Source organism: Oreochromis aureus, linkage group 6 (genome assembly GCF_013358895.1).
Source record: "Oreochromis aureus strain Israel breed Guangdong linkage group 6, ZZ_aureus, whole genome shotgun sequence".
Classification (NCBI taxonomy): domain Eukaryota; kingdom Metazoa; phylum Chordata; class Actinopteri; order Cichliformes; family Cichlidae; genus Oreochromis; species Oreochromis aureus.
This window is the reverse complement of record NC_052947.1, coordinates 42,280,954-42,303,998: the sequence shown is the minus strand read 5'-3', so window position 1 is coordinate 42,303,998 and position 23,045 is coordinate 42,280,954. Positions and strand designations below refer to the sequence as shown.

Here is a 23,045-nt window from a genome sequence, read left to right as displayed (position 1 = left end):
CAAGAACAGAATTTAGTTTTATCAAGCTGTTGTCAAATATAGGTTACCTGGAAAATATGGCAAAAGAGAGAGAGAGAGAGAGAGAGAGAGAAGAATGAGGTGCTTGTTACTAAAGTTATATCACTGAAAACAGAGAAGATTTGAAATCCAGAAGAATCTGTTCTGTCCCAGACATCGCTGTAATGATTCTCAGCACAGCTGAGCAGAAGCAGCTTAAGAGCAGTGTGGGAGACGCCAGTGTGGAGCTGGGGTGAGTATACGAACACTTCAGCCTCCTTTTATCCTCGTGTCGAGTTTATTTCAGGCCAGACCCCGGGGCCCACACCAGCTTGAATTTAATGGTTGAGGATCTTTTTCCGTCTCGAATAATTAGGCACACGTGTGCTTTAAATCGCTGAGGAGGGACTAGAAAGGTGCATTCACACAACATTTTGTTGTTCTGCAGGTGCTTCCTGTGTGGGTTCTCTCCCACAGTCCAAACAGTCAGTGGGGTCGGGTTAACAGGTGACTCTAAACTGGCTTTAGGTGTGAATGCGAGTGCACCTGGCCGTCTCTCTCTCTCTCTCTTGCTGTTAGCTCTGCCACAGCTCTAAGGCAGCCTAGACTTTTTCATATTTGGATCTGCTTAGCGGAGTTCGTAACAGCGGTTTCCATTTAAAGAAATAAAGTTTTGATTTTAAAAAGTGGTGGGAGAGAGGCGTGGTTCAGGAATACTCGAGTACAAGCGGCCAACTGGTGTAGATGAGTATGAGTACTCAGTTATTTCCATCCACCTGTTCCACCTGGAAGTTTGTGGAGCAGCAGACCGCAGCGGTGCATGCTGGGTGATCGTGAGGCAGGGCAGCAGCAGCAGCAGCCGGCGGACTCCACCTTCAGCCCGGGCTTCACAGTCAGCCGCCCCGCTCCGACGACCCGAGGACAGCCCGTGTGGAACCGAGCCATGGACGCCAGCGGTCGGCCTTTGACGGTGAGCCCCGTTCTTTCCATCGGGATGAGACAGTTGTTGTTACACGAAACGCCGAGCTAAGCTAAGCTAGGCTAAGCTAATGCTAGCTCAGCTGTTTGTTGTCGTTGGTGAAGCTAGCTGCGCAGTTAGCATGGGCAGCTAACGTCAAACCGACTCGTTTCTGAAGGGTCCCCGGCCTGTGTTTATCTGTGTACCGCCGTTGTGTGCCAGCAGAGCCGCTCAGTAAAGTACCCACATAGTAATCGAGCTGGCTTCAGCTTTCCACACAGGCTGACCGAGCTAGTCCAGCCGAGCTCGAGCTGCTATTAGCCACCGAGGTGTACTGCTAGCTTCCCTGTCGGGCTCGGGCTGGGCTCAGACAGGTCGGTTCTGCTCGGGACAAACTCTGTCCTCCGTCGGTTAGTCTGCTAAGCTACCTGGGAGTTTACTGAGCCTGCTACGTTAGCTTGTTAGCTGCACTTTAAGCACTGACGTCAGACAGGTGAGACTGCTGGGGGGGCTAACAGTGTCAGATGAAGTTTGGGACTCGAACGACTGTCAGGAGGCTGAGCGCCTGTTGAAGGTGACCCGCTGAGTCCGCAGGTAAACCCACCGTAAACATGTTTACCTGCGCTGACGTTAACACGTCACCGTTTGTGGGGTCTGAGGGGTTGAACGGCTCGCGCTCGGCTGACTGGTCTATCAGGACTGCATACCTGAAGTCCAGCTCAGCTCTACCAAACACAGGTAGGCTCCGCCCACCGCTGGTCACAGCACAAACACAGGCCGTCCAGCCCAGCAGGTAACCCGAGAGGGACTTCCCCTGCGGAGCTGCAGAAAGGTACCTTCATCAGAAACTCAGGTGTTTCCTCACCTGGCTTGTTGTTTCAGTACAAACTCAGTGAAATTTTAAAGAGCTGAGGTCTGTGCTCCCTTTGGATCAGGAACTGGAAACGTGATTCAAACACACAAATACAGTTAATGAAAAGAAATGATGACATCAGGCCCCCACCCCACCAGGTGTCAGAGGTCACAGACGGTGATCACAGGGTCACAGGGCGAGAGAGAGAGAGCGCACAGCTGAGATCACAAGTAAGACGGGAGACGGGTTATTTTAAAAATGACATTTGTTTTTATTTAGGGACAAAAATTTTATTATGTAAAAGCTGTGTGTGTGTGTGAGATCAGAACTGTCATGTCAGCAGAATAAAATCATATAGTTTCTGTCATAATCATTTTTATTAATCACATAAATAAATAAGATTATTAGTGATGAGTCCGATTCTTGGTTAAAGCTCAAAGCTGAATTCCGTGTTATGAGAGGTGTTTGTGTCCATCGTTGACTTCTTTCATGTTCATTCAAACAACACGCTCTCATGTTCACGCAGCAGTGACATCAGAGCAGGAGGGCGGGGTTTCATTTCCTCATTTCTGTCGATGTGTTTGTGACGCTGTGTTTGTCCTCGGGGCTCTTCGTGTTCTTCGCTGTTGCTTTGACGCCATCTGCGCTCTCAGGGCTCGTTGTACTCGATGAACTGTGACTCGAGCCTCTCGTTGGAGGTCACTGGTGTTGCTGAGAGGCGTGCTCGGCTCCTCGCCGCGTGGATGAAGCGTGCTCCTGTTTTCTACTTATTTTTGAATGTTTGTCCTGTGATTCGCTGCTCATGGCGTTCTCTCGCTCTTTCAGGTATAGCCCGGAGGATTCTTCGATCACCGCAACGTCATGGAGCCAGACGTGATCCGCATGTACTCCTCCTCTCCGCCACCCATGGAGGATGGTGCCGAGGAAGAGGACGATGAGTTCGGAGATTTCGGCACCTTCTCTGGCATCCCGAACAGCATCAGCTTCTCAGAGTTTGACACTCCAACCACTTTTAACCAGACGCAGGCTCTGACCGCCACCTCGCCGCCGGAGCTGATCAACAGCAGAGGGGTGGTGGGCTTCAGCCATAGCTCCATGAACGGCGCCCGCAAACCCAGCGATGAGCTCTCAAAGGCGAATGGTGTCGTGCCGGCGAGTGCCTCAGAAAGGACTGAGATGAAAAAGGTCCTCGCCAGCTCTGTGGACTTGACTGCAAGCGACACAGCGGATTGTAATGGCGGCAGCGGCGAGGTGCTCACAAACGGGTTTGATGTTCAGGGAAGTCCTTCCTCCCAGAATTCTGTCCACGATCACATAAAAGGAACGTCCCCCGAGGACACGGGGAGCGCCGGCAGCCCGGAGGACGACTTTGCAGACTTTGCTGCTTTTTCCGATGCTGACGGACGCCTCGACCAGACGGCGAGCTCGCACTGTCCGCTGGGCGTCAGCCATAACGTAGAGCAGGGACCGACTTCAGAGGACAATGTCAGGGACACAAAGAGAACTGAAAACGACAGGTTCGGCTCAGAGTCCCCCTGCGTCCTCGCTGAGACGCCGGACCGGCGCGCTCACATGGATGCTGACTCTCGACAAAGGGATGTGGCCTTGGCGGCGGACCGCGGCGCCTCAGAGGTCGTTTGCACTGACAAACCGCTCATCGTGAATAGGGCGGGTCTAGCTGACAGTGGCGGTTCCAAAGACTGCTGCGGTGAAAAGCAGCTCCTGCCCGACGCCACCACAGACGGCGAGGCAGCACAGTCGGATGAGAAGAGCTCCGGGAACGAGACGGAGACCGAAACTGAGACGGAGACATCGTTTGGCCGTCCGCTGTCCACCGATGCTCTGGAGGAGTACGGCGACATGAGCACCACGGGCTCGGTGCCCTCGCCACCGCTCCAGGGGGAATCCGCCACACCCGCTGACGACAGCCAGATGGCCGAAGACGGCGACGAAGACTTCGGGGACTTCGGAGACGCCGGCTCTTTCGGGGCTCAAGGCTTTGCAGACTTCGATCAGTTGGAGGTTCAGCACGATCCAGCCGGATCACAGAGTTCTGCGCTGGCACAGGAAGCTGCAACCGCCAAGGACAACGCAGCGGAAGAAGACGACTTTGGCGACTTCAACTCCCCCAAATTTCACTTGGGTGGAAACGAGGGGGAGGAGGGAGGAAAGTTTGCCGACTTCCCCGTGAGCGACAGTTTTGGGAATTTCAGCTCGGCCAGTGGTGGCGAGAGCAACGTCGGGTGGAGCGCCTTCGGGGAGCAGCAGGAGGAGGAGGAGGAAGAGGGGGCGGCGTGGGCGGCGTTCAGCGCTGAGACGAGCGTTTCGCTTTCTGCAGATAGCAGAGGAGTGGAGGAGCAGGAGGAGGAGTGGCATGAGAGTAAAGCGCCTGCGGTCGCCGAAGAACCCAGCAGCACTGACAGACAGCCGGTAAGGGACACTGGGCACACTGGGAGGACTGGGACATGATTGTGATGTTTCCCATGTTTAAAATGCAGAGATACTCTAGAAACCTGTGACATCACTGATCCAGTTAGAGCAGGATTACATGTCTCCTGTCATAAAGGTCATAATAATGATGTGCTGTCCACAACCCAAACAGGAAGTTAATGTGAAAGCTTTAAATCTGTTCCACTTCCTCTGCTCACACCCAGCTGACTCACACACACTTCCACTGCACAGATGTGTCGTCCACACAGGATTCTGGTCTCAGAGTTCACCGAGATAAACAAACCCACATATAAAAACATGGAGCATGAAACGCTCAGACAGGCTGCCGACCCGTGGTGCTCCATGTCACTTCAATTCAGTTCAATTTTATTTATATAGCGCCAAATCACAACAGCAGTCGCCTCAAGGAGCTTTATATTGTACAGTAGATACAGAGAAAAACCCAACAATCATATGACCCCTTTTGAGCAAGCACTTTGGCGACAGTGGGAAGGAAAAACTCCCTTTTAACAGGAAGAAACCTCCAGCAGAACCAGGCTCAGGGAGGGGCGGGGCCATCTGCTGTGATTGGTTGGGGTGAGAGAAGGAAGACAGGATAAAGACATGCTGTGGAAGAGAGACAGAGATTAATAACAGATATGATTCGATGCAGAGAGGTCTGTTAACACATAGTGAGTGAGAAAGGTGACTGGAAAGGAAAAACTCAATGCATCATGGGAATCCCCGGCAGCCTACGTCTATTGCAGCATAACTAAGGGAGGATTCAGGGTCACCTGGTCCAGCCCTAACTATATGCTTTAGCAAAAAGGAAAGTTTGAAGCCTAATCTTGAAAGTAGAGATAGTGTCTGTCTCCTGAATCCAAACTGGAAGCTGGTTCCACAGAAGAGGGGCCTGAAAACTGAAGGCTCTGCCTCCCATTCTACTTTTAAATACTCTAGGAACAACAAGTAGGCCTGCAGAGCGAGAGCGAAGTGCTCTAATAGGGTGATATGGTACTACAAGGTCATTAAGATAAGATGGGGCCTGATTATTTATGTGTGTTATTTACTTCAGCTCTTTCTGCTGTGGCTGGCGAACAACACAGTAGGAGGAGCCCACAAACCGCCGCCGCCACGTACTTTGTACACCGTATCCAGGAGGTCTTCATCCAGGATCTGGAATATCTGTCAAATTTAAAAAATAGTTTACAGCTGAAACTTTGTGAGTTAAGTTCTCCTTAAGAGGAGCAGGTGAGGCTTCAGCTCCCTGCTGTCATTAGGTTCCTCAGGATGAAGGTAGAGCTGTTTCTAAACTCTGAGCATGCTCACTCACCTGCTCCTGTGGATGTGGACAGGTGAGCTCAGACTGATGATGATGATGATGATGAAGGATGGCAGGTTTGGGTCAGGTGGGAAGTTTTTACTCCTACATCTTGAATCATGTGCCAGTAAGGACAGGAAGTGATAGGAATATGGCAATTCTGATTCCATTATCAATATCACTGATTGATTCCTCGTTGGCTCCTGTTTGAGACTCGGCAGCGTATCAAAGACTTTCTGCTGTGAGTCACATGTTTGTGCATGTTGGAGGTCACAGCCCCACACACCAACACGCTCCTCTATCCTAATGACACAGTGATCGTTCTCTTAGTGTTTAGGTTTGAACACAAAGCAAAGATGGAAACCAGCACAAAGACACTTTAAAGCGGTCGTCATGGTGATTCTACTGTAGAAACATGAACAGGTAAACTGCTCATCAGTCTCTGACCTGTTGAAGTTCAGGCTCTGGCTGCTGGGCTGGAGTCTGCATACACTCAGCTTTAACATCACTCTGGGCTCTTGGCTAGCTTAGCGTTAGCATGCTGTCTGTGCAGGTGCTCGCAAAGAGCTCAAGTTGTGTTAGCAGCATACTGCGGTTGTTTCATCATTATCTCGTCCTTTAGTCCAATAAAAATCAAAGTAGTCTCCACGTCCACGCCGCAGACCGCCCCTATTTTCCTCCTCCGGCACACAAACTGAAATCAGCTGATTCCAAGGAACTGGAAGACTGGGGATTCCCATCTCCACGTGACAGCGACTCGATAAGTCGGCCCAGAGTTTATCGAACCCTCTGTCAGTGAAACAGCAGCAAAGTGATAAAAGTTTAATATTAGAAACATGTAAAGTCAGTAAACACAACACAGACTGAGAGCAGAGAGAAATGTGCAGGGAAGTCATTCACGCTGTCAGTTTATCAGCACAGACAGCTGTTTATTGTTCATTTCTGAGGGGCTTAAATCCACAGCAGCCATGGCATAATAACAATAAAACCAATAAAACCTACAAACTGGAATGACAGTGTGAATAAGACCAGTCTCACTGTGGGCTCGTACAGCATGACGGTAAAGCAGATAGGAACCTGCAACTCTGCCCTTTGGACCCTCTGCACCATCACCTTCACCTGAGGGTGGAGCGCCCCTTTAACTGTAGTCAGGTCCAGACTGTGAAGCTGAATCTGACACTGCCGTCTCTCCGCAGGCGTCACTGTTCAGCCGTCTGGAGAAGCTGTTCCAGGTGAGCTTCCCTCAGAGCGCCGCCCAACCGGTGGAGGACCAGGTGGTGTCCCTGAAGGTCGTCCTCGAGCCTCCTGAGGACAGACACCCCGGAGCTGAGGAGAAGGAGGAGGGGAAGTCGAAGAAATCGACTTGCAACAGGTGAGGGTCTCCTCAGCGAACCTCCTGGTTATGAGTGACCCGTAGGTGTTTCCATACACGCTCCATTAAGAGCTGCTCCCACTCTTGAACCCTGTCTTTGACTCCGCTGCGTCTGATTGGCTGCTACAGGTCGGTGCACGGTGGCGTGTGGACGCAGCTTCAGGACATCCACGAGTCGTTCGGCCTCAGATACCAGTGGGGCGGCTCCCACTGCAACAAAGCACTTCTCTGCTGCCTCGGCATCGACACCAGAAACATCGTGAGTACACGCTGCTCCCCTCTGCCTGCGTCGTCTCCTAGCCCCGCCCAGATACTCTTCAACATAGACTGTAGATAAAAGATGGCCCGTTGGTTCCTGGTCATTTGTTGGTATGATCAAAGGCGTTCCTGCTGAGGCGGCAGCCGCGCTCGAGGTTCCTGAATCCTAATTGGTCTGATTTTCATGTTTCAGCTGTTCACAGGACAGAAGAAGCAGCCGGTCATCGTGCCCATGTACGCCGCCGGCCTGGTGAGTGCATCCAATAGACTTTATTTACAGCAACATAAAGTCAAGTTTACTCATGCAGCACGTTTAAGATGTTACCAACAGCTAAATTAAAGCCACAGGTAAATAAAGATAAGCGCTCAGCTCCACAGTGACTGTGAAGGATCAGCTGTTGATCAGCTGACATAAGCAGGGGAGGGAGGGGGACAGAAAACTGCTTCCTGCTTGATTTCAGGACAAGATGAAGATCTTTAAGTTTTGGGAACTTGAGAACAGGAACAGTGGTGATACAGACAGTTTCATGATGGCAGAAACATCAGTTATTCTCATTTCTAGCTGTAAAACGCTGACAGGTACGTGGACACCTGCGTTTGGTAACTTGAGATGTGACGCAGGATGAAGTTGATACCTCGACCTCAAAGTCAGAGGTCAGGTTTTCTGAAAATCTCGTGAATGCAATAAATGAAACAACACAGACTTTCACATTTGTACCATACATGCATCTGCGAGGAGGCTGACAGGCAGCGCTGCAGGATGTTTAAATGTGTTTGTCATTTGAGGTTTTCTGGAGAAACGTCCAAACTTAATTTATAAACTCGAGACCCAAACAGGAGTTTGTAGCAAAACAGAAAGTGTCGTCGTTTCAGGATCGTCACTTCTTTTAATTTGCCACAGTGAGTGAGAGCTGCTGCACACTCATACAGCCTGTGTGTGTGTGTGTGTGTGTGTGTGCGTGTGTGTGTGTGTGTGTGTGTGTGTGTGTAGGGGATGCTGGAGCCGACCAAAGAGCCCGTGAAGCCCGTCTCTGCTGCAGAGATGATCGCCTCGATCGCCCAGGCGCCGCCGCTGGTTCCTGAGAAAAGCTCCTGTCCTGCAGACTCGGTCCAGGTGAGACGGGGAGGCGGGCCAATAGGTGACCTCCCGGTAGGATTCAAATGCGATGTGATTGGCTGATAGTGAGAAACGCTGACTGCCACAGTTAGAATCTTTGTTTTTGAGTTTTTGACGTCGTTTCCTCAAAGCGGTGACAGGTGAAGTCCTCGCCGTCACGAGGACGAACAACAGCTGTGACATATGTAACGTGGAATTAACCCTGACGCCATTTCCATGTGTGGGCGTGTCCTTATGTTTAAACATGATTCTCACACACACCTGGTACATGACTGACTGACCTGCTCCCTCTCCTCTAGCAGGAGGCGCTCCCACCCGTCCAGTTCGACTGGAGCAGCAGTGGCCTTACCAACCCGCTTGATGGTAGGTGACCCCGCCTCCTCCGCCGCACTGACTCCTCCCTCTCCCACTCACAGCTCTTCTCTTCTTCATCTTCCTTTATTTATGGTAGTGTTTCCTGTTAGCCACTTCAGTTTGTACTTCACAGCCAATCACACACCAGGAGGCACTCCGTGTGTAAAACGACCTTAAGTCACTTCCTGCTTCATGACTCTGATTCGCTGCGGCCCACAGTCACAGATGTCAGAGGGCGCCCGATGATGCCATCTCTTTGTTGGTGAACCGTCCCCTCGCTCTTAATTTGAAAGTTCATTCGCTGCTGTTTCCTTACGTCAGCCATCAGTGACGCTCGCTGAAGCCTGATGACCTCCTTAAGAGGCCGACTGCGGGGCCGCGCTGGTGCGTCATGTGTTCATAACGTGTGGTCGTCCCGTGTGTGCTGCGTCATCGCTCTGCGGGGTCGGTGTGCCGGGGTCCACTCTGAGCGTTTCAGCCGTCTCCCTCCACGGGTCTGCGGACGCCTCCATGCTGTGATTGTTATTCAGCATCATTGTTATTGTTGATAAAGTACAGAGAGTCCAAACGGACCGAACACCTGACATGTAGGTACATGCACAGGTCACCTCGTAAGGTTTCAGAGCGGTTTGCAGTCACTGAAGCATCAGTAACTCAGCAGGGTGGAGCTGCTGTGGTTTCAGGTGGTGTGTTCATGCTGATGTTTCAGATGAAAAATGAAGGCTCCGCCTCCCATTCTAATTTTAAATACTCTAGGAACAGCAAGTAAGCCTGCAGTGTGGGAGCAAAGTGCTCTGATTGGATAACGTGGTCCTAAATGCTCCTCCCACCTGTGGCTAGCTTAGCATTAGCATGCTTTGGTGAAGCGGTGCACTGAGCATGTGCCCACTGTGAGAAGTGAATGAAATCTGCTGCATGTGGAAACAAACGTCTCCGGTTTCTCTGCGGTCACTGATTCTGCTGCATGTCTCTCTCTCTCTCTGACTGTGTTCGTTAACCTCGCTCGCCCGGCTCTGCAGCCAGCGGAGGCTCGTCTCTCTTAAACCTGGACTTCTTTGGTCCTGTGGAGGACTCAGGCTCCAGCAGCTCACCCTCCATCCCAGGTCAGCTCCAGCCTCCTCCTCCTTTGAATTAACCTCCATCTGCTCCTCTCACTCACCGCACTCTCGTGCTTCCTGACCGGGTCACATGACCATCCTGAGGTTTGATCCTGGTGCTAATTTTAATGTCATTTTAGTCACGTGACTGTTTCCCAGCTCAGATTTTTAAAATAATGAATGATGTCCTGACTGATGCTGGTGTGTGGGCCGGTCGCCACAGGAAGCTTGGTATGAGGTCATGTGACTGTCCCGCAGGCAGCAGAAAGTGAGGCGTATCTACCGGGTGCTCGCCAGTTAAACACATGCTGATCTCAGAACGGATCGCTATGGCGGACACGCCTCACAGCTGCTCCACTCCTTCAGTTTCTCGTTCAATCACATCGAGCTCGACCGTTTTTGTGCTGGTGCGAACCTCCGAGGAGGAAGCTCCAGGCTCGCCTCCTTCGAGTTTCTCACTGTTGGATTGTTGGTGAAGTTTAAGCTCCGCCTCCCTGAATTTTCTTCTGCATTTCAGGCGTCGACCCCGAGCTATTTGAACTGACCACCACCAAGCTGGACTCCGGCAGCTCCGGGAGCCGCATGGCCGACGCCTTCGCCCGCCTGATGTCCACCGTGGAGAAGACCAGCACCTCCACCAGGTCAGAGGTCACAGCGCTGCTGGTTTGTCCCACATTTCCTGTGAAAGCGTTAAATCAGGATCGGCTGCTGGTGGAACTCTGTAAATGACTCATCAGTCCTCATGAATGACCTCACAGCTGACGCTCAACTATCATTGGCCGTGGCTAAATATAAGTTTAATAACAATTCAAAGTAAAATTTACCAGGAAGGAATCGGGTTCCCCAGGTTGTTATGGCAACACTTCCTGTTAGCGGTTCATTCACGAAATCCCGACGTTAAATTTTACAGACAGTAGCTGTGTCCCAAAACCTAGGCTGCGTCCTCCTGAGGACCCGGCCTTTGTGGTCTACGTGGGCCGCGTCCTCCAAAGACCAAGAAGGCCGGAAGTGCGAGGCTGAGAAATGGGACGGTCTAGCCTTCAGCTCTGCGTCACCGCTGTCTCGGTGGAGTTTAATAAACTCGGCCGTCTGCTCCTTGCTATCTAAAATATAACAGGACGCTGGGGTAAACTCTCGACCGTCTCACACTTCTGTTTAATCGGTTTTCTGTTTGACGTTTATTCAGCTGTGTGAAAACTAGAAATTTAATCTCAGCCAAACCGATTTACTCAGGAACAAATAAAACACTGAAAAAGCCAAACAATAACACTTTAAAGTTATCTAAGTGACTTATATATCATGTTTAACCTGAGTAGCCAAAGACCGCGGGGGTTTGAAAATGATGTGCGCGGAGTTCTCGCCGGCTCTAGTGACCCTTGACCTCCCGGTCAGCTATCGAGCTGGTGGGTAACAGACGTCTCCGAAAACGTCGGAGCACTTTTGCAAATATCTGATATCCTGATAAACCGAGCAGATATTTGAAGTTTGCACAGCTACATTCTCGCCTGCAAATATGTTAAAAGTTTATTTTGTGACCCAGAAAGATTAATAAGAGTAATTTTAAAACTTAGTAGCGGCCGCCATTGTTGGAAACTGGAATTGGCTGGGCCGCGCTATGAATTCTGGGATATGGTGGGCCACGAAGGACACACCCGACCCATCCTTCAAATTCAGGGAAATGAAGGATGCTTTTGGAGCAGCCTTGGTCACCCGGGTGTGACGTAATCGGCCTACAAATGCAGCCTCAGGAGGATGCAGCCTACGTTTTGGGGGACACGGAGTCGTTCCCACCCGACCCCCTCAGAGTCAGCTAGTCAGTGTATTTAACGAATAACTTTCCACCGCAGCAGACGTCCACCTGACAGCTCAGGCCTGAAAATGATTATCACAGGGAGAAGACGATCAAACATAGAAAGTTTACCCAGAATGCACTTGCTGAGGTTTCCTGGAGTGAAACAGATGTGTGTGTGTGTTGCTGTGTGTCAGGCATGCAGGTCATTCACACTCAAACTGATCTGGGTGCAGTTTGTAACAGTTTGGGGCAGTGGCGCACTGATGATGTCATCAGGAGAGTAAAACTACAAATGTTATGTTCATGTTTTTAAAAAACTGGTCACTTCCTGTTTGGCAGGAAGCCGAGGAAAGACGAGAATCTGAGCGAGGAGGCGGCCAAAGTGATCGCGGTGCTGCCCGACCTGTCCTTCATGCAGGCCAAGGTGCTGATGTTTCCCGCCACTCTGACGCCGCTCGGGTCACACGCCACACCGGACTGAAGCCCCGGCCACGCCTCCAGACATCACCTGCTCACTATGCTGGCCCCGCCCATTTTATTAAGCTCTTGTTTTTTTTTTAATTAAGTTAGCTTTTTGTTGATTTTCAGTTCTTTCTCTGAATAAAGTGAAGCTTTTCTGATTGTTTGGTGGGGCGCGGCGTGGAGGAGGGGCAGCGCACGGTAAAGCTGACAGGAAGTGGGATTCGTGTGTTCAGGCCGTGTCGGGGGTGTGTGTGTGTGTGTGTGTGTGTGTGTGTGTGTGTGTGTGTGTTGTTGTTGTCGTGTGTGTAAATAATCAGGGATTCAATGTTTTTGTTTTTTTTTGTTTTTAAATGGGCGCCTTGATTTCTGCTGATTTTACACGTGTGGGGCGGAGCTTGAAGGAAGCTGAATCAAACTGAAGTGGAAGTTTCTGTGAATTCATACATTTATATACGTATATATAAAATCTGAATCTATTTATGGACTTGAAACCACACTGCCTGCAGAATCCCGCCGAGTGTTTCGTCCCCTCATCTTCGTTCGTCCTTCAGTTTTAATGTTTTTTTTTGGTTTTTTTTCCTTCTCCGTGAAGCTTTTCAAAATAATCCTGTCCACCCTCACTCGTCTGTTTTTGTTCTTCACACCGGCACATCTGTCATCAGATGTTCCAGCTGTTACTTTCTTTTTAAAAATGGGACGATCAGCTTCGAGCGTCGGCGAGCTGAAGGCCGCTCGCATCGGAAGGGAACGAAGGGACCAACGGCTGCTTCCATCGGTCTGTTTTCTGTTGCTCATACTACTGTCGGCCGAGCCTGGAGGATTTTGCACATTGTAAAGATGAAATGGATGTAATCATAGTTCACTGTGGCTTTAGACTGTGTGCAGTTAAACTATGGACTGTAAATGTACGGGGAGTTCCTATGGGACACTGAATCAGTGGGAGAGCCTGTGGGAGGTTATCATGCATGCCCAGGTTCTTTCAGACCACTGTGTAAATTTGACTTTTAGTGTACACAGCAAATTAAACTAATTTAAGAGAAAAGCTGCCGCCTCGCCTCCTTTGTGCTCCTCCTTTGTTTGTTTGGTGTGAAGTTGCTGTTTTAGGGTTCAGCTCAGGGTTTGGGGCAGAGTCAGAGCAACAAACAGTGTTTTAGTCATAAAAGCAGCTGATTTATTCAACTTCTCAATTCAGTTTCATTTATAGACGTCAAATCACAACAACAGTCGCCTCAAGGTGCTCAATGTTGTAAGGTAAAGACAATAATACAGAGAAAAACCCAACAATTATATGATCCCCTGTCTGTCTCCTGAATCCAAACTGGAAGCTGGTTCCACAGAAGAGGGGCCTGAAAACTGAAGGCTCTGCCTCCCATTCTACTTTTAAATACTCTAGGAACAACAAGTAGGCCTGCAGTGTGAGAGCGAAGTGCTCTAATAGGGTAATATGGTACTACAAGGTCATTAAGATAAGATGGGGCCTGATTATTTAAGACCTTGTGAGGAGCAGGATTTTGAATTCAATTCTGGATTTAACAGGAAGCCAATGAAGGGAAGCCAAAACAGGAGAAATCTGCTCTCTCTTTCTAGTCCCTGTCAGGACTCTTGCTGCAGCATTTTGGATTAACTGAAGGCTTTTCAGCGAGTTTTTAGGACATCCTGATAATAATGAAGAAAGAACTCAGCAGCATGTAAAATGATCTGTGAAGCTAATGACAGTTTCAGAGAGTTGAATATGCCAGTCTCTGCCCTGATGCTCACATTAACAGTGTACACATGAGGACACTGATTTTAAATTATCAGTGACATTAATGACGTTTTACTTTGACTCTCAGTTCCTGTGTGTGACACAAAGCAGTTATGCATCTGTGTATGCGTGATGACCAAAGAGTTTGAGATTATGAGGTGCTGCCAGCAACGCACTCAGTGAGAGAGACCACAGCAGGGAGGGATCTGTTCACGGAGGTAGGTGCTGTCAGCACGTCTTTATTCTTCTCTCAAAGAGGAAAACTTTCACACATGCTCAGAAGATGCTGGTTCTGTTTGGCTCTACCTTCACACGTGAACAAACATTCTCAGTGATGGAGTTTAACAACACACAGATCGTCTCTCAGGGACAGTGAAGCTGACTTTAATGCAGTTTATCAGGGTGAGATTTCTCTCACTGAACAAGGAAAAAGAACAGAAACACTTCAGTTCAAGTTAAGTCTGAAATTTTGCGAACTTTATTGTTTTGTTTTGAGAAATGGTAATTACATAGTTATAAAATATCAGTGTCACTATCCCGCAGCACTTTAACAGATTAAAAGAATATTGAGCAGAACTGAGTTCAGCTTTTTACTGTGCCTCTCCACATCAGCCCCGTCTAATGTGGCCCCTGGGAACATTAAGTTGGTCATCCTGATACAGACAAACATAATCTGAATGAACTAATAACTAACAAGAAATGTACTTTTTACATGTTTACAGAGCTCTTCACTCAGAGGGAAACTGTACACCCAAAATCCTCATGCTTGTCTCACCACTCATCACCAGTTCTGGGTTGTCTAAAGATCTAATGTATCACACATCAACCTGGCAAAAACTGCCCGTATAATAAAATATAATATAACAGCACACGTTAAAAAAAATATATTTATACCTTTTAAGTATAACACGTCATCTTGTTTGGTGTCTTGACGACGTGTAAACGCCCATCTTCACAGAACTACACTACCCATGATTCCAATCTGCGGCGTTTCCGGGTAGGTAGTGAGACAGCCATATTTGATTCGATTATGCTGTTCTGGCTGCGACGGGCAGTTTAGCCACTCCATCAGAAAAAAACGGTGTTTTTTCTTCCCTACGAGGCCAGTTACAGATTAATCCGCGACGACCTCCAGCTGAATCCACCGCAGTGACGGTTCTGAGCCTGTAGTCAACGATGAATCCCGAATAGTAAGTGTCAGTTTGATGTCGGCTGTGACGGCTCCGGCGGAGTTGGAAGATTAGCCGAGGAGCTATGCTAAGCTAAGCTAATGAAAGCGCAGCTAGCCGGGCGGACTGAAGATGACCGTCCGCTGCTTTGTCTCTCTGTTCCGTTAACGGGCTGTGAACGCAGCGTAGACCGAGTGACAGCGCTCAGATATAACACCAAAGGGCCGCCTAACGGCACGGTTCTCCGAGCGCCGTGCGCCTGAACCGGCGGATTTTTCGATTTCGCTAACAGTTTGTCAGAGACGCTAGCAGCTAGCATGCTAACAACAGCTACGTAGCTTAACGGTCAGGGTGTGTTATTGACACACAGACTCGGCTCACTCGGTTCGTTTCCAGTGTCAGGCCCGGGGTTCGGGTTTCAGCTCCGCCAGTGAACCCGAACCGAACCGGGCTGGGTGTGACGTATGCGCCGCAAACAGGAAGTCTGCGCGTTATTGGGTAATATGTGTTACTTCACTGCAGTTGACACCAACGAACAGCTGATCCATCAGATAATCGATTAACCAATCGGGCGTTTAGACCAGTCGCCCCCACAGTGTACTTTAACCAGAATCCACAGTACTCTGATCGTTTACTCAAGTAAAAGTGCTGCTGAATATTATCACACACAAAGCCTGTTTACTTAAAGTATGAACAGGAGTTTGAACGTTCCTGCTGTGTTCGTGTGTGTGAGGTACAGGACACACACACACAGGCTTCATTCATCCTGTGTTACAGCAGCTGAAACATCATCATCATTGTTGCTTCTGAGTATTTATACGAGCTTATAACTTAATAACAGACTTCTGCTGTCAGCATATCAAATATTTGAGTAACAAATAAAGTCAAAACAGAACAATGAAGTATTCTGTGTTACAGCAGGTAATGTAGTAATAATGGGAGATTAACAGAATAACATGAGTATTACTGTTGATGACTGATTATGATTATGATGTCACTGCTTGTTTTTAATCAAAGTCAACATCTGACTCGTTATCATTAATTGAACAAAGTCTGTTCAGACTCGTTCTTCCAAACTGTGTCAGTAAAGCGTCTGCAGGTAAAAACACCTGTTAGTCCTGAGCAACACCTTATCTTGCCTCACCTGCTTTTGTGTGTGTGTGTGTGTGTGTGTGTGTGTGTGTGTGTGTGTGTGAGCGAAGCCCCGCCCACAGTAAAAGTGCAGCACGGAAGCAGCTGCGTGTTGTTGAAGTTGTGCTCTTTAAAGGAGCATGCACACCAAACACACGCTCATAAAGGCCTGCAGCAGCTACTGTTACTGTTATTTATTAGTTTGATATTAGTTATTTATTGAAATCTTGTCAGGAGTTTCTTGTGATTTCCTGTTGGTGGTCTAACTCTGTGCTGATTGGCTGCCCGTGTGTGATGTAATGATGATGTTTTCTGTCTTCACAGTGACTATTTATTCAAACTGCTCCTGATCGGGGACTCGGGGGTCGGAAAGTCGTGTCTCCTGCTCCGGTTTGCAGTGAGTGTTTCTTACACAATGTTGTCATGGTAACCTGCAGGTCATTTTGTAGCGCCGACTCACCTGTGTGTGTGTGTGTGTGTGTGTCCAGGATGACACGTACACAGAGAGCTACATCAGCACCATTGGCGTGGATTTCAAGATCAGGACTATCGAGCTGGACGGGAAGACCATAAAGCTGCAGATTGTAAGCACACAATTGGTCACTCACGGTGATGATGTCACTCTGCTCTGACTGGACTGACGCTCTTGCTTTTCCTCCTCAGTGGGACACGGCGGGTCAGGAGCGCTTTCGCACCATCACGTCCAGTTACTACAGAGGAGCTCACGGCATCATTGTGGTTTACGATGTGACGGACCAGGTGAGTGCTGACGGCGCTCAAAGCGTGACGTGTGTGGTGTACAGCAGGGCTCAGCGTGGCTGATGGACAGCTGCTCCTGGTGTCGGTACCTGACAGCAGTCCTAAAACTCAGCATTCACTCACTCACTTCAAAGTGATACACAGTTATAAGAACTACGTATTAATCTGCGGCAGTCAACACCGCCGCCTCACAACAGGAAGGAATCTGTGAATCCGGCGGCCAGCTGATTCTTCCTGCATGGATTCGGTGTTTGTTCTCCGGCTCCCTCCCGCAGTCCAAACACATGCTCGTTAAGTTAAGTGACAGCAGGCTGTAGCCGTGAATGTGAACCTGAAGGATGTCTCAGAAGATGATGGACGGTTGATAAGAACAGTCTTAAGGCTCAGTGGTAATAACAGAAGCTCAACTAGCGGTGCTGATGAAGGAAATACAAAAGGCAAACAGTTCGATTCTGACCCATAACATCTGCTCAGATCCAGGAAGTGCCCATCAGCAGCATATTTCCATAAGCTGCTGATGGTTTCAGCGACAGAGGTCTGTGAGCACAAAGTTCTCCAACAGGTCCAGTCAGTCATTGATGAGCAGGGTGGGGTCCTCGTCTCTCTTTCTTTGTGTCCCTGCACCCTGAAGGAGGGATGAGCTGCTTCTCACGTGTCCAGCTTACCAAAATAAAAGCCTTTTAGTTCCTTGTTCAGAAGCTAACTGTGAGCGCCAGGATCTCGATGTTTTATGTCATTTTTGCTTTTCCTGCTCACTTGTCTTTATATTTATTATTTTTGTTAATTTCATCTGTTCAGTAGTGGAAAATGGCCAATGCTCTTATTCTGAAAGTTCAGTCTTCAGACCCTTCCCGTCTCGTGTTCGCTGGCTAGTACATGTTCAGCCTCGCTCGCAGCTCAAACACAACGACTGAAGAGCGGCGAGAAAACCAGCCCGACAAGTTCAGACACACAATACAGACACAGGAACACGCCCTGCAGCAGCCTCGCTGAGCGAGCAGCGGACCTGACGTGTTTCTGTTCTATTGGACGTCTCCCATCATGCGGGACGTTAAACTTCCTGTTTAATGTCAGACACACAGATTCACAAAGGTGTGCAGGCAGGAGGAGGAGGATAGGTTTCTGTTGTGGCCTGCACCATACATACAGGAGCTCGAAGCATCCACGCACTCTGAACACACGCAGGAAGTGAGGTGGGGACAGGGAGGGCCGGTCTGTTGGGTATTTGGCATAATCGTGTGTGATACTGTGAAATGAGTGGACTAAACGCCGCCCCCTGCAGGTGGCTGTCGGCGGTGTGAAAAGCTCTGTGTTCACCGTCTCTCTGTCCTCAGGAGTCCTTCAACAACGTCAAACAGTGGCTACAGGAGATCGACCGCTACGCCAGCGAGAACGTCAACAAGCTGCTAGTAGGCAACAAGTGTGACCTCACAACGAAGAAGGTCGTGGACTACACCACAGCTAAGGTAAGAGGTCACAGTCCTCCATCAGTGGGCGACAGAAACATTCGGCAGCCGTAGGTCAGTTAGGATAGAAGAGACTGTTCTGGGGTCAGCCGTCAGCACGCCGCCGCCACGTGTCAGGAAGCAGAAGACATGAGTGGACGCAGACACAGAGTCAGCACAGGAGGAGGAAGCTGCTGTGCTGACACTCGCTGTGCCATCAGGCCTGTGCTGAGAGTTCCTCCACCTTTGACCTCTGATGATGAAGATTATGGAATGATATTTATGTCAAAGGCGGCGCGTGAGGGAGAAAAAAACACTTCGCTGGTTACACTCCACACACGTGACACACGTTAGCCCTCCGGGTAAACTCGGCCGTTTGTCACTACTTTGGATTTGACCTCTTTGACCTCTACGTTTCACTAATTTAAAGTGTTCACCTTGTTTGGTGTCATTGTTTTCAGCACAAACTCGCATGTTTGAATTTACTGTTTCATTTGGACACACTGGGTTAGCACAACTGATCTAAATCAGAGCAGAAAAAAGTTATATTTTACTGTAACAACCACAAACATGAATCATTTTCATAACTTGAAATACAAATAGAAATCGTAATTTTAAAACCCATACAAAAGTTTTGTAAACAACAAAGTTATATGTAGCTATTTAACTAAAAATGCAGCCAAGGCGTTTTTTTATAACCATTTCAAACTATTTACAGAACGATCAGCTGTTCTGCATCAAATAAGATGCCACACAAATGATTTCTGTCCGTTATAAGATAAAGGAGAACATCACAGCCTGATACCTGCAGGCCTGAAGGTGACATTCAGCAGTCGCCTCATTATTCTGACACACAACAAAACTATCCACTAACTACACACTCCAAACACGCCAAATCTCTCACATCTTAAAACTCTCTCTTTCGCTCGCTCCTTCTCGTCGCTGTCACTCCTAAAACTTCCCCGTCTTCCTAAACAACCAAACGCCATGTTGCTATATCATTTTTTTTAAATTGGTTTTTATTTTTCCACCAATAGGAAAGCGTGGAGTTTTTTTGGTTTTTGCTTGAAAGCAGCGAGCGCTCTCGACCGCCGTCCATAGAAAACACCGTTTTTACCGTTTCGTCCCTCCGTAAACACAAAGATAGCTGTGGAAATGCTGAGCTGGCAGCAGATGACTTACTGCAGGAACCAGACGATTCATCTGTTTTATAATTGGCAAAGAAACAGGATCAAGTATAGCTTTGGTCCAAACAGACACAAACAACGGCGCCTGCACCCGTAAACGGCTCTGCAGCATGAGAGTGACCCACTTCAGCTCTCGGTGTTCCCACCGTGTTTGCACTTGTGGCTGCTGAGCTCTACACCTGCGACTCATGAATCTGTGTGATGAATTGAACTGTGTGCGGGTTTTGCAACTTCCTTAGAAGGAGCGGTGAGAACGCGTCAGTTTAAAAGCCGAGTTAACCCGTGTTCCAGCTGTGCGAAGGACAAATGGGGTCTGAGTCACTGCTGGAGCCTCTGCTGGACGTCAGAGGAACTGCAGCTTTCAGGCTGAACATGAACGTTCTGTCTTTATGAGGTTTTAATGTGATGCTGACAAAATGAACGTGTTTGATGGTGAAGCGATCCACTCACAGTGTGCCCCTCCTCCCTCTGCAGGAGTTTGCAGATAACCTGGGGATCCCCTTCTTGGAGACGAGCGCCAAGAGCGCCACCAACGTGGAGCAGGCCTTCATGACCATGGCGGCTGAGATCAAGAAGCGGATGGGCCCGGGCGCCACGGCCGGCGCCGCCGAGAAGTCCAACGTCAAGATCCAGAGCAAGCCAGTCAACACCTCGTCTGGGGGCTGCTGCTGAGGCCCGAAACCGTCACACGCTGAACCCGCCCCTCCCCCGACCCCGAGTCTTGATGTAACCATGGCAACCACAGAGAGAGAGAATGAGAGAGCACGAGTGAGAGAGATACTGAGTGGTTTGTAATTGTGTGTGCAGCTCCACCAGGCCCCGCCCCTTTGTCAAAGACCCCGCCCTTGCCCCCACTCACACCGGGCTTTCTTCTAATTTCCTAAAAGTAAAGCGACGTGTCCCATTTTTAACAGTGAAGCCCCGCCCCCATCTCCTCTCACAGCTCGAGTTATTCGGCCCGTCCAGTGAAGCACATGCTTAAACCAGCGTCATGCATGCCCCGCCCCCGCCCCCACTGATCCAACTTCACAGGGCCGCCCTGAAAACGCCGTGCCTTCAGGCCGCAGACCCCCGTCACATTCTTGCCTTCGGCGCTCTCGTGTTGTTGGCGGAGACCCCCCCCCCCCCCCTTAACATTCCTGTGCGCGCCCATAAGCATGTGCTGCATCTGGACGGGTTCCTCCGCCCATGTTTCTCCACCTACAGCACAACCACGCCCGGAGAAGAGCCCTGCTGAAGAAGAAGCTCCAAACTGTACATATTTATACATACATGTATGATCTGCAGAGTAGAGCAGCGGCGGCGACGCGCTGCACGTAGAAATCTCAGCACGTGATTTGTGGCTGCGGACGTGACGTTTTTGTGGCACAAATTCAAATATTAAACCATGAAGGAGATCTTTGATAACTGCTCGTGCTCCTGCTGTCTTTCTTTACTTCCTGTCAGAGCTCACACCTCGGCACGCCCAGCGCTCACTTTATTAGGCACACCTGCACGGTTTCAGGCCGCTTAAACCAGAAACAAATGAAGGTAAAACCACCTTAATGTCATTCAACATTGCCATGGTAACTGGTGCTGCACACGTGACCTGTACTGGAGCAGGCTAGAGGGTACCACCTGGTTACCAATCAGATCTCAAGAAGCTCCCTCTGCGAGGGTCTGAAGTCAGCCGGAGTGTCAGAAACCACAGGTACGTATCGTGCGCGCGCTCCCGCGGGCCTCAGTGTTACACTAAACAACATAAACGTCTCATATATACTACTGTTTTTATTAAAGGGTCATAAACAGGAAGTTCCTGTCAAAATAAAGTGTCACACTCTGTGCTTTAACAATGTTTCCTGTTCATAAAATGTCTGGCAAGAAGTACCTCAGGTGTAGCACGAGTCGCAGAGTCAGAAGAACATGCGGCAAACCTTAGCGTACGAGCACTGAGCGAGACGACAGCGCCTCCAACAGGACGGGCGCTCAATGCCCCAAACCTCTACAGAGGAGTGTGCGTGTACGAACATTGGGGGACGTGAGGAGGAGCACAGCCAGGTGCTGCTGCAGGTTCCCTCCTGCGCCGCACGTCCCCACAGCCAAACTGCTGCAAGACGGCGAAAACATTTAAGTTACGGCAAAGTAAAAACTCTTTCTGCTTTTTAAGTTTTTCTTAAAGACGGAATATAGAAAGTAATCTTCCTCCACAAAGACCTTTAAACTCTGAGCTTTAAAAGCTGCTGTGGCACTCTCAGACCTCCGTACCTCAGCTCTCACTATTTGTCCTGTTTCTGGACTTTTATTACACTCTTGTTGAAGGTTTTGAATTTTGTGTCACTTCCTGTCTTTGATTATGTCAAACACAAAAAATACAAAGTCCACAAAAAGAGGAAGACACGACAACCAGGACCAGGTGATCCCGGTGAGCACTCAGCCTCAGGTAATGACAGTGATGATCCTGAGCTGATAACCAATCACTGATCAGTCCTCGTATATCATCGACTGGATGATTAGAAACGATCAGCTGTGATTTCAGAAATTTTAAAATCTTCTGCCAACTCTGAGGGTCAGTCAGCTGGTTCAGGTGCAGCAGGAGGGGAGGAGTCAGAGAGCAGGTGGGGTTGCTATGGTAACTGAGTTTCCTCAGCTGAGGACTAATGAACTTTTACTTAGACCTGGCTTCTGTAAAGAAGTAAAACTAAAATGATATTTGGATGAACTACAAATATTCTTGAATAATCAGTCTTAGAGCTGTTCACACTACTGCAGGGTTGGCAAAAGTACAGGCATCCTGTACTTACGTAGACGTACAGATACTACTGTTAGAAAATCCTCCAGTAAAAGTACTGATTCAACTTCTTTACTCAAGTAAAAGTAAAAAAGTACAGGCTCTGAAATCTACTCAGACTGAGAAAGTAAACAGCAGAACTTTGGAGGTTTTTACTTTTGTCCAAAGCTAAAACTGAGCCTTAAGTAAAATCAAATCAGTAGATGGAAATACAAACTTTAGATTTTTTTAAATTCTAATTATACTCAGCTTGAATCAGAAGAAAAAGAAGGAAAATACAAATATTTATATTAACACTGTTTGTGCTGTCTTTATATTAGACACTATAGAGTTGGTATGAATTCAGTCAACGAGTCTCTGCTCCACTGGATGTAAGCTAACTCTGACCATGAATCCACAGCTCACCTGTTTATCCTGCACTAACCTGCAGCCTTTAAATAACACAGTTACTCTGCCTCAGTTTGTTTAGCAGCAGGTTTATGAACAAGCATAATGTGACTTGTACAGATTTAGAAACACGAGGACTTCCATGTGAGCTTTAAATGAGCATCCTTCCTTTAACCCTCCTCTTCCTCTCCTCTCCTTCTTTCTTATCTTTCTCCATCTCTGAGTGAACTTAGCTCTCTGTCTGTTCTCTCCCCGTGAAATACAGCGGCTGGACCTTTAGCTGCAACACACTGAGACAAACTGCACACACAGTTTGTGTGTTTGCTGATGTTTGTTGAACTCATAGAAACGCCACATTTCAAATTACCTGCCACATGTTAGTCCCTTTATGCTCGCTCCTCTTCTGCAAGGCTAGCTAAATGCTAAAGTACCCAACTTACTTTAG

General features: G+C 48.7%; 2 protein-coding genes across 5 annotated transcripts; both read left to right on the top strand.

Annotated features, from left to right (window-relative positions):
• Positions 1 to 797: 797 nt before the first annotated feature.
• On the top strand, positions 798 to 13,053 carry aftpha (aftiphilin a). 4 transcript variants are annotated; one of them, XM_031739446.2, is made up of 10 exons: positions 798 to 967; positions 2,634 to 4,238; positions 6,756 to 6,931; positions 7,061 to 7,190; positions 7,383 to 7,439; positions 8,181 to 8,303; positions 8,606 to 8,669; positions 9,680 to 9,763; positions 10,275 to 10,398; positions 11,889 to 13,053. In XM_031739446.2, the coding sequence occupies exons 2-10, from the start codon at positions 2,670 to 2,672 to the stop codon at positions 12,028 to 12,030; spliced, it is 2,469 nt and encodes an 822-aa protein (XP_031595306.1). In that variant the 5' UTR covers positions 798 to 967; positions 2,634 to 2,669; the 3' UTR covers positions 12,031 to 13,053. The 4 variants fall into 4 exon arrangements, with proteins under 4 accessions (XP_031595306.1, XP_031595307.1, XP_031595308.1 ...); XM_031739447.2 differs by having other exon boundaries at positions 799 to 967; positions 8,609 to 8,669; XM_031739448.2 differs by lacking the exon at positions 9,680 to 9,763 and having other exon boundaries at positions 799 to 967.
• Positions 13,054 to 14,749: 1,696 nt separating this feature from the next.
• LOC116319959 (ras-related protein Rab-1A) lies at positions 14,750 to 20,856 on the top strand. Its single transcript, XM_031739450.2, has 6 exons — positions 14,750 to 14,945; positions 16,380 to 16,452; positions 16,544 to 16,639; positions 16,719 to 16,814; positions 18,149 to 18,280; positions 19,921 to 20,856. Exons 1-6 carry the CDS (start codon positions 14,932 to 14,934, stop codon positions 20,116 to 20,118), a joined length of 609 nt encoding a protein of 202 aa, XP_031595310.1. The 5' UTR covers positions 14,750 to 14,931; the 3' UTR covers positions 20,119 to 20,856.
• Positions 20,857 to 23,045: the final 2,189 nt, after the last annotated feature.